General features: G+C 40.9%; 1 protein-coding gene across 1 annotated transcript in view; it reads left to right on the top strand.

Annotated features, from left to right (window-relative positions):
* The first annotated feature begins 10,721 nt into the window (after window positions 1-10,721).
* The window catches only part of ppp1r2 (protein phosphatase 1, regulatory (inhibitor) subunit 2), a 28,163-nt gene continuing 26,836 nt past the window's right edge, over window positions 10,722-12,048 (top strand). The window contains exon 1 of the mRNA XM_041889701.2: window positions 10,722-11,124. Within this exon, the coding sequence (XP_041745635.2) occupies window positions 10,988-11,124 (137 nt within the window). The 5' untranslated portion in view covers window positions 10,722-10,987. The remainder of the gene's footprint in view (window positions 11,125-12,048) is intronic.

Genomic DNA, 12,048 nt, shown 5'->3' on the forward strand with positions numbered 1-12,048 from the left:
TTTTGCATAGGAAAGGGGACTCAAGCGGGGATACACATTTATGATAACTAATAACCGAGGATTTAAAAAACCCGGTGACCACTAGATGTCCTCGTATACCCATATTTAGATCAAATGTGCTTGATTTTTCATCAGTACTATGTGAATGACAAGCCAATTGAATCTATTTTGGGGTAGTTTAATAATCTTTATACTCAGCAGGTAGAGGCCTAGGTACTTCAGATCACTTGTCTTCATGAAGGGTTTCATGTGAGCTTGGTTGCATCCCCCGTCTTATTAAAGTGTAAGAAGGCATTTGATATCACAAAGTATGCTGTATTTCCATTTCTCCTGGATTGCCATTTCTCATTTAGTTAGCCCCGCCTCACCCCAGAAATGCAAATCAGTTGTCAAATCAGTATACAGAGAAAATACATAGATGTATGTATGAATAAGAATAATAAAATAATAATAATGTATGTGTCTAACAGATCCGTAAGTGTTCTCCAAAATGTCCCAGATATGTTAATATACAAATCATATGCAATGTTGACATAGAGGACAGAGAAAAGCAGACCCGATATAATCTGTGACGCTTTTAAGGTGTACATTAGAGGAATGATAAACTCATACTCTGCTAAAATGTAATCTGAGTTAGAAATTAAAATTAAAGAAAAATAAATCACTATCTTAGAAAAAGCCCATAAAAAAATCTTTACAAGGTAAAGAAGAAAACCACATTTCTGAATTAAAGCAGGAATATGACCATTTACTTTTGAAGAGAGCCGACAACTACAGGTTAAACAAAAAAGAAAGCATACTAATTAATGGCAAATAAACCTGGTAAACATCTCGCAGCGAATACACGCCAAACCAGTCATCATTTTAAAAGATAAAGATACAAATGAGGTAATTAGAAACAACAACATGTTTAATGACAATTTTAAAAGTTTCTATGAAAATCTATATAATGCAGAATTAAACAACAGATGGACTGTTCCTACAGCCTTCTTAGACTCAACAACCGTGAAGCAATTATCAGCAGACCAAAAATAATCACTAAAAACAGAGATCGCCCAAAAATAAATATTAGACACAGTTAAAACATTCCCCTGGAGAAAAGCAACAGGAATGGACAGCTTTCCCATATAATTATTTTTAACATTTTGGGACAAAGTAGCACCCCTATTTACACAAATGACAACACACGTCACTCAATTCAGTGCTTCCTCCTTCCATGTATCAAACAGTTATTTCAGTTATCTTAAAACCAGGAAAATCGGGAGACCCATAAGTTTAATAAATTGTGACAATAAAATTTAAAATAGACACTTACGAACAAGTACAAGAACATGTTTCAGTTTAATACAATGTGCTAAAAAACAAGATATAGATTTATCAATATTTGCTGTTGATGCTGAAAAGGCTTTCAACTGTCTTGAATGGCATTTTCTATTCAAAACTTTGGAAGCTTTCAACTTTCCAGCTGAAAGAATACATTTAATAAAAATAGTATATACATTTTCAATCTGATGAAATTGCTTTAGAAAGGGGCACAAGACAGGGATGTCCCCCTTCCTGTTTGCACTGGCAATTGAACCGCTTGCAGAAAGAATTAGACAGGGCCTAAACGTAACAGCTACCAGTATTGGTAAACCTGAATATAAACTAAACTTATTTGCAGATGATCTCCTGATATACCTGACCAATACTGAAAACTCAATGCCCCCCTTGCTAAAAATATTTTCTGAATACTCTAAAATAATGGCAATAGGAAAAATAAAAATAATAACTCCCTATCTACAGCAGTACTTTAACAAAAATATAAAATACTTAGGATGCTTAATAAGTGACAACAAACAACAAAAATATAAAGATAACTTCATACATACTCAACAACATATTATATAAACAGATCTAATTAAATGGACAATCTTCCATTAAATCTCACAGGTAGAATAAACCTCTTGGCTCCCAAAGTTGTTACATTTATTCTCTGTTATACCAATCACCCCATCCGAAGGCATTCTTAAAAAAAAAAAAAAAAGTATACTAGGTCATAACAGACTTTATATGGGCAAATAAAACTCATAGAATAAAAAGGACAATTTTTACATCTTCCTAGGTCTGAGGGGGATTTTAACCTTCCAGACTTGGAATTGTATAAACTCGCCAAGGCTTTTACTTGCAACATATAGTTAAATGAGCATGCTCATCCCCAGAATATTTTTAAGTGTCTATTTTCAAAGGATAAAGCTAAGAACATTAACAACTTCACAGTTAAGAACACTATAACAATATCTATGGGTATACGATGACACCTAGTGGTCGTGTGGTTGATTTGTCCCTAACCATAATTTTTATCTCCAGTTGCTGTTCACAGTTTGTTGTGATCTGGCAGTGGTAATAGAGCTCCAGAGTTGCTCTGTGGAGACGGGAGAACCTTCCAGAAGGACAACCATCTCTGCAGCACTCCACCAATCAGGCCTTTATGGTAGACTGGTCAGACGGAAGCCACTCCTCAGTAAAAGGAACATGACAGCCCACTTGGAGTTTGCCAAAAGGCACCTAAAGACTCTCAGACCAAAATTCTCTGGTCTGATGAAACCAAGATTGAACTCTTTGGCCTGAATACCAAGCGTCACTTCTGGAGGAAACCTGGCACCAACCCTACGGTGAAGCATGGTGGTGGCAGCATCATGCTGTGGGGAAATTTTTCAGCGGCAGGGACTGGGAGACTAGTCAGGATCGAGGGAAAGATGAACGGAGCAAAGTACAGAGAGATCTGTAATGAAAATCTACTCCAGAGCGCTCAGGACCTCAGACTGGGGCTCTGGAGTAAGAGTTCATCGCGCCGACGAAGATGGCGGCCTCACGACTAGCTTTTAGGAAACTTTGCGGTATTTTGTTTTTTTATGCATCATTTTTTACATTATTAGCTCAGAAAGTGTTTTGTATCATTACATACAGCCGGGAAAAACTATTGGATATCAGAGCGGCGGTAACTCACCAGCATTACGACATCCTTTTAAGCTCTACCTTACCTGTCACCCTAGACCCACTTCAATTTGCTTACCGCCCCAATAGATCCACAGACGATGCAATCGCCATCACACTGCACACTGCCCTATCCCATCTGGACAAGAGGAATACCTATGTAAGAATGCTGTTCATTGACTATAGCTCAGCATTCAACACCATAGTACCCTACAAGCTCATCATTAAGCTTGAGGCCCTGGGTCTGAAAACCGCCCTGTGCAACTGGGTCCTGGACTTCCTTGCTGAGCGGCCTTTCAGGTTATGTCGATATAGGACTCGTTTTACTGTGGATATAAATACTTTTGTACCTGTTTCCTCCAGCATCTTCACAAGTTCCTTTGCTGTTGTTCTTGGATTGATTTGCACTTTTCACACCAAAGTACGTTCATCTCTAGGAGACAGAACGCGTCTCCTTCCTGAGCGGTATGATGGCTGCGTGGTCCCATGGTGTTTAAACTTGCGTACTATTGTTTGTACAGATGAACGTGGTACCTTCAGGCATTTGGAAATGAAGGATGAACCAGACTTGTGGAGGTCTACACATTTTTTTCTGAGGTCTTGGCTGATTTCTTTTGATTTTCCCATGATGTCAAGCAAAGAGGCACTGAGTTTGAAGGTAGGCCTTGAAATACATCCACAGGTACACCTCCAATTGACTCACATGATGTCAATTAGCCTATCAGAAGCTTCTAAAGCCATGACATCATTTTCTGGAATTTTCCAAGCTGTTTGAAGGCAAAGTCAACTTAGTGTATGTAAACTTCTGACCCACTGGAATTGTGATACAGTGAATTATAAGTGAAATAATCTGTCTGTAAACAATTGTTGGAAAAATTACTTGTGTCGTGCACAAAGTAGATGGCCTAACCGACTTGCCAAAACTATAGTTTGTTAACAATAAATTTGTGGAGTGGTTGAAAAACGAGTTTTAATGACTCCAATCTAAGTGTATGTAAACTTCCGACTTCAACTGAATATGTTCATGAGAAACCAGGGTTCCCCCATGGGTTCCCCAAATGCACCGAAGCATTCTATAAGGTGCTGTATATCTCATTACAGTTTAGACCTACCTCATTATTTTCTTCCATCTGGCAATATCATTTTAAGAGAAAATACACACATGCGTTTTTAACCCAATTAACTCCCTAGTTTTATTCACAGTTTATAGTAAAGTCTGCCTCAAAGTAGCCTATGTGAAAAAGAGCGCCATCGTGTGGTGGTCTCCGAAAGAGGTGTCGGTTTAGATTATAGGTACAACTGTCCCAGCGCCACGATTAGAAGATGTAAACAGGGATATAATTCACACTTTATTTACATAAACCAAACAGACATACACACACACGGCAAACAGGAAGAGGATAGTAGTGGTAGTGAATAAGTGGTTTTAATGTCAGTTACTCACTAACACTTGGTTAGGAAGTCCAGGGTGGATGATTGTCCATGTGTCAGTTACTCACTAACACTTGGTTAGAAAGTCCAGGGTGGGTGATTGTCCAAGTGTCAGTTACTCACTAACACTTGGTTAGAAAGTCCAGGGTGGATGATTGTCCATGTGTCAGTTACTCACTAACACTTGGTTAGGAAGTCCAGGGTGGGTGATTGTCCATGTGGAAGGTCCAGAAATTAGTTGAGGTGGTGCAGAGTTCTTATAACCTGTTTCTCTGCAACCCTAACTTCAACTAAAGGAACAGGCAGGAATGGGGTCTGTTACCCCACCAGATAGGCCTGTGATTGGCTGACCCCTGTCAGCTGACGGATAGGGAGGATGCGCCATGGGATGGGCTGTAATCCAGAGGGGTTCGTGCTGATTGTACGGAGATTATGACAGCCAGTTAAATGGCGTCCCTTGACAAGGCGAGAACAAGATGTATGTCAGAAGAAGTGCAGTATTATCATAAGGAGACATATACTTGGAATACGGAGGAGGAATGGAGGGAAAAAGAGAGGCAGAGGAGGTCTAAGAGAGAGAGGGAGGAAGAGGGTAAGCTTGAGTCGGTTAAAAATGGTGGAAAAAAGGGAGATGGTTTTTAAAAGAAGAATGGTAGAAAGTGTAAACAGAGTGAGTTGAAGACAGGGGGAGAAATGGAAGTGAATGAGGGCCCAGTATCGGAGGTGGTAGGTGTGGTGAAGTTCTCGGAGCCTGAGGCTTGCACTGAGGGTCAGGATAAAGATGAGTCTGTGACAGTAGGAGTGAAGTTTTGGGGAAAAGTGGACCCTTGCCTTTTGGCTGATCCATTTGTGGTTTCAGGGTGGGTGAAAACAGAGTTGGGTGCTGTGGAATCGGTGAGGGTAACCAGAAGTGGTCTAGTGATAATTGTTTGTGTTTCTGCTGGTCAGAGGGAGCAGGTGCTCCATGTTAAACGAATGGGGGCAAGATAAGTTAATTGATTTGCTCTCAAGAATAGGGCGTCATTGAAAGGAGTGATTACTGGGGTAGCAGTAAATGTGAAAGCTGACCAACTGAAGGGGAAGATTCCCGGTGTTTGTGATGCTCGTCGTTAGGTGCGACGCAGACAGGGTGGCGTGAGTGGTGAAACAGAAGAGTCGTTGTCTGTTCTTTTGAGTTTTGATGTTGAGTCTTTGCCCGACAAAGTGATGTTAGGATATATAAGTTATTCTGTACGAGCTTTTGTGCCGAATACATTACGTTGTCACAGGTGTCAAGCTTATGGGCATGTGGCAGCAGTGGGTAGGAGGGAGGTTCCTAGGTGTGAGAAGTGTGCAGAAGGGCATGAGACAAAGGAATGTGTAGCATTAGGGAAAGTAGTGGTATGTGGTAATAGTAGGGGTGCCCATGGGGCTGGGGATCAGAAATGTCCGGTGCGAGAGAGGCAGGTTGAGGTTTCCAGGGTTAGTGCAGAAGTTGTCATGTGCTGAGGCAGTGAAGAAAGTAGAGGAAGATGGGTCAAGGGGGAGGGATCCTGAGAGAAATGGTGTGAGTAGTAGAGATGTACCAGTACAGAGGGATACATCAACAAGTTATATATGTTTCAGTAAGATTGGATTTTTGGCATTTTATGCAGGGATGGAACGTAAGTCGCAGAAAATACAGGTTGTGGTGGCAGCTGCAGAGAGGTATTTGGGTGTGTGAGACTTCACATCAGAAGAGTTACAAGGTGTGTTAAGTGGTGGTTTCCCATCCTTTCAGGCTGTTGGCCTGAGGTAGGACTAAATAGATTTAAATGGGGTATGGGATATATTTTTTTTGTGAGTGTATTGTTAGATAGTAGGGTATTAGTTATTTTCTTTTTTTAAAGCAAAGTATAAGGGAGTAATGCTCCAGTCTAGTAGGTGGCGGTAATGCAACATTTATTGGATTCCAACCGCCGTTGAACCTCATCGGAGATGAAGACCCCTGTCAGCTGACTTGATCGGCAGAGTTGCGGAACGTTCCAGGAGCAGAGTGTCTGTAAACAATAGAAAGCCCAACCCCCCCAGTACCTCTAATCTCTTCAGGGTAATAAAGGGTCCTAAAGTTGTGTCTCTGAAAGAGGGTAAAGGCGTCCCAGCCGAAACAGCTCGGAAGAGTTTGTGCATATATTATGGCGACATTTTGGGACGTTTTTGTTCGTTTTGGACTTCGGTGAGGGTTTCTTCGGGTGTTCGGGCACACAACATTTTTTATGCAGGAAAGCCGAAGTTCGGATCTGAAGTGTACGCCCCTTCGTTGGTAATTGGTCAACAGTAGGGATTCTTCAATAAAGTATTTGTTGTCATTCAAGAAGCGACGACTCGTTTTCATGAAAAAAATGTCATTGAGAAATACTGCACCAAACATCTTAGTTAGATGTAAAAATGCGCGACTAAGATCTCCTTGGCAAAAAAGTCAAAATTAATGACAGATTTATGGAGTTATCTTAGATTAATTCTGAGATAGTGTATACTGGCTACGGCGTCTCAAAATGGACAAACGACGTACTCATGGGCACTGTAAAGGTTTTTCTACTGTATTACATTTACGTCATTTAGCAGACGCTCTTATCCAGAGCGACTTACAGTTAGTGAATACATATATATTTTTTTTATACTGGCCCCCCGTGGGAATCGAACCCATAACCCTGGCGTTGCAAACACCATGCTCTATCAACTGAGCTACATCCCTGCTGGCCATTCCCTCCCCTACCCTGGAGGACGCTGGGCCAATTGTGCGCCGCCCATGAGTCTCCCGGTCGCGGCCGGCTGCGACAGAGCCTGGATTCGAACCAGGATCTCTAGTGGCACAGTTAGCACTGCGATGCAGTGCCTTAGACCACTGCGCCACTCAGGAGATAGATGTATGCATGTCATAAAACGGGAATTCCGTGACACTTTATGACACTACAACAAAGGTATGAGAGCATTGGAGTATACATACACAAAAAATTTTATGCACGCATGATTGTAAGTCGCTTTGGATAAAAGCGTCTGCTAAATGCCATATTATTATTATAATATTGAGTATCACTTTAAAAACAATGTCCAAAGCGAAACAAAGTTATTTTTCTATGCATTAGACTTTAAGATGGCTGCCATCTTGCGAGCTCTGACCCAACTTTGCTATTTTCTGATTCTTTTTGCATTAATCTTAACTTTTTTTGGACAAAATATATTTGTTCTAGTTGACTTTATTACATTTTTTATAGTACTACAAATATTGATTACTGCATTGTTGGGAAAGAGCAAGCAAGGAAGGCATTTCACTGTACTTGTGCAGGTGACAATAGAAACTTGATCACAGCACAGGAGGTTGGTTGTACCTTAATTGGGGAGGACGGGCTCATGATAATGGCTGGAGCGGAATCTGTGGAATGGTATCCAATACATCAAACACATGGTTTCCATGTGTTTGGTGACATTCCATTTACTCCATTTCGTCCATTATTATGAGCCGTTCAGCCCCTCAGCAGCCTCCTGTGGATCACAGCCACGCATCACCTCAAATCACAAGCCTATAACAGGCTGTATGTAGGCCCATGTGTTTAGTTATGTTGTCAGTTTTATGGACATAGCCTAGGCCTATGTGACAAGAAATTCAGAATTCTTACATTTGACCAATAGGCGCATATGATAGCCCACCTTTTATCTAGCATGGTCATGTTTTCTTTCTCTTGAAATATGATTAATTAGAGCTGAATTCTCCCTTGCCTATCACCTTCAAGACAGGATCATGCATGAACTTTGCCTGCTTCAACTCAGTGGGGCAAGTAGGAGAATTTGAATCCTGTCTTGTGGCGAGTAGTAGGACACGGGTACGCCGTCCATAAATTGGAGAATTTAGCAGTTTTCAAACACCTGAAACAGCTTTTTTTTCTGAAATCTAGAGCCATATTCATTACGCTTAATTCTATGCTTAATTCTATGCATATCTAAGCAGACCTCTTAAGCTCTCTGTATCCTCCTGACTGGTGGTTATTTTTTTAAAGAAACTAAATATTCTTCTCTGCTTCTCTGCTAAAAACTGAAAGGAATGTGTCTTATTCAGTACATTTAGTTTGCTTGCTTTTCTAAAGTTTACCAACCTTGTAAGCAGGCATGCCAGCGAATATAGTTGGACAAGCCAGCTACTTGTGCTTGATTGATAGCTTGAAATGGCTTCTTGGTAGCTAGTTTTGAGGTTGGGAGATTGGGAACCTATCTGGGCTAGCTAAAGCCAACTTCATAAAATTGCTAGGTGTCTAGTTTAGTTTATTAGGATCCCCATGAACTACTGCACGTGCAGCAGCTACTCTTCCTGGAGTCCACATTTTTAGTCATTTAGCAGACGCTCTTATCCAGAGCGACTTACAGTTAGTGAGTGCATACATTCATAAAACATACAATGACATGACAAAGTACAGAACAGTAATAGACAAGAACAACATGAGATATTACATTAAATTAAAAATCAAAATAAAATAAGAGTAAAGACAGCAAGAGACAACAAAAATACTATTTGCACACCATTCATATTCAAATTCTTATATACAGTACAGTTAAATTAGATATTTAGAAATCTGTTTTTTAAAGCTTAACTTGCTTTTTGCCTGAGGAACCTCTGGTGGCAGAGCATTCCATGATGACCAGGGCCGGATTAAGAAATCATACAGCCCATGGCTTGTTAAAAAAAAAATATATATAAAAAATTAAGCCATAGGCTACTCACAGTGATAGCCTATCTCAAGATGAGCTACAGTACTTTGAAAAACAGTGCTGCTGTTAGCTACAAATTGGGAGTTGTTGAGAAAAAATGGTTTCTATTGGTTCTACAGACAGATTAGTCTTCTCTTTTCAGCAGTAGGCATTTGCTTTCCAAACTGTACATTTTGTATTTTGAAATCTACAAAAGGTAAACAGACAGCCGCAACCAACCATATAAATATAATCCATAGATGGCAGTTCCCATTCAAGTCAGGACTGGCATCCATTGCTAGCGTACCTATGAGTTTACAGTCAAATTGCCAGGGTAAGAGGTTACAAAACCCTTCTATGGATTATACAGTATGTGTATGACCACATCGCAACAAGCTGTAGCCTATATTTGGCACACATTCTGGCCAAACTTTAGGCATACCAGTAACTGCCAAAATAAAGGAAACACTTTGTTAAACAAGGGATACAAAGTATAGTATATGTTATGGTGTGGGGTGCATTTTCATGGCACGGTTCAAATCCACTTGTAGAATCTATGCCAAGGTGCATTGAAGCTGTTCTGGCAGCTCGTGGTGGCGCAACGCTCTTTTAAGACACTTTATGTTGGTGTTAACTTAATTTTGACAGATACCTGTATGCGCTTGTGATAAAACTTAATCCACAGTTATTTTGTATAAACTATTGATCCTCTGTGGCAAAATTATGCTCTCTGGTGTATTTTGAACATTGAGAGCGGGCCACTGTGGTTGGATAAAAAAAAATTACATTGTTTTGCCTCTTGGGCCCCCTACGGGCTTGGGCTCAGCCCCTGACTCACACAATTGACCAGTCACATTTATTTATTATGCAGTTTATAAGAATTTGTGTATTAATCAGTTACCCAATCAAGGCAGGGCCCCCCAGTTATTCACGTGGGCCCCCTACCATGTATGTCTGTTTGAAGTGTAGACAAATCACAGGAGGTTGGCAGCACCTTAATTGGAGGGGACGGGCTCGTGGTAATGGCTGGAGCGGAGTTAGTGGAATGGTATCAAACAAATGGTTTCTATCTGTTAGATGACATGCCATTTACACCGTTCCAGACATTATTATGAGCCGTCCTCCCCTCAGCGGCCTCCACTGATGCAGATAGATTATACAAGTGGTAAGGCATTTTCAACACACCAATGTTTCTTAAAAAGACTAGAAGAGTAGTCAATTTCTACTCAACCATTATATATATATATATATATATATATATATATATTAAACTGGAGTATGGGTATGACGCATCTCTGTGTCACAATAAGCGTTGTTATAGCAACTCTATATTCTCCGGATGATAAAAAAGAAGGGGGTGTCGGCGACGGTTGTCACTAGTTACCACAGCCATAAAGTCAAAATGGTTTGTATTGTAAAAATTAATGAAAACAAAAGCTTTTTGGTCCTAATTTAAGGTTAGGGTTAGGCATAAGGTTGGCAGTGTGGTTAATGTTAGGGTTAAGGGATTAGGGATAGTTTAAAATCTGATTTTAAGAAGAGGAATTGTAGAAATGGGCGGGGTTTATGACTTTGTGGCTGTAGTAACTAGTGACGACAGTCGGCGACTGCTGCTTTTTACCGCTAGTCGCCACCTAAACTCCAGTCGTCCGCACAGACAAAACAGCATGCGGTGTCCGGGGCATGCCCAATAGTTTCAGCTGTGAAGTCGAGCGTGTGTATGAGACAACCGGGAGTTTGGAGTGCAGGAACGGTTGCAGCGTTATCGGGTTTTGCTTTTTGAATCATAAAAGCAAAGGGTACAAAATAAAGGTGCAGCGCGTGACAGCTAGTTCTGAAAATTGACAACCACTCTCCGGTGAGTGACCTAGCGCTTGTGGAAATGGCAGCTCCCCGGCCGATAAAAGGTATTCTGAAGAACAAGAACAGCGGGACGGGCATCAAAGTGGGTCCAGCCGAAGAAGTGCCAGTAGAGACTCCAGAACAAGTGGAACCTGGACTTCTGGAAGATGACCAACAGTGAGTAGACAGAGTCAGTTAGCTAGCTTAGTTTCTTGTTGACACCGACAGTCTAGGTAGCTTAGCTTACTCGGCGTTGGGTGCTGCCCTGGCTAAAAACTTTATGGACTTACTAGCTAACGTAACGTCGTCAGCAATGTGCCAGGTAACTTAGTACATAACGCTAACTAACTAGCTAGCTAACGTTAGCAAGTCGGTTGTCAGGCTTACTTTCCAATTTCCTCATATTGTTCTCACTAGACTGTTAGCTTACCAGTTCATGTTAGCAAGCCAATTTTGCTAGCTAGTTTGCCCGAGAAGGTAACATTAGCTAGCTACGTTACCTAGCTAACGTTAGCAACGTCACAAATGTCTGCTTGTCAATGTCAGCTGATAAGGTGGCTAGTTAATAGTTTATCCGCGTAAATCTGTCTGTGTCGTCAGCCAACTCACTGAAGTTGGCTGTTAATGGTGGGTGATGAATGGGTTGACTGGCTAGCTATGGACAAAATGACATACAGTCTAGCCACAGGCAGTTGGCACAGCCATTTTTACCAGCGAAAACAAACAAACAATTTGGAAGTTGTTTTAATTTATTCTACAGATATGTTCAAATCCAGAGATTATTTTAGTAATTAGTTAACATTTCTTAAATCTTATGTTGGCATCAGGTATGTTAGCCAGCAAGTTACCCATTCCTACTATCCATCACACACAATGTACAGCAGTAGCTGAAGGATTCAGACCTGTAAATGATAAAGGCTCATTATCATTTTGTGGTGGGCACAGACAGTCCCATACAGTTTAGTTTCTAAAACCGTGGGTAAATTTGGAAGCTGGATGGGAGCCTACAGTACACTCCACCCTTTGTGCCTAGAGTGTCATCAGTGAGAGTATCTTCCCGACTGCTGTCAATGCACTGACCTCCACATCCCAAGCTGTCAC

This window comes from Coregonus clupeaformis, chromosome 11 (assembly GCF_020615455.1).
Source record: "Coregonus clupeaformis isolate EN_2021a chromosome 11, ASM2061545v1, whole genome shotgun sequence".
NCBI lineage: Eukaryota > Metazoa > Chordata > Actinopteri > Salmoniformes > Salmonidae > Coregonus > Coregonus clupeaformis.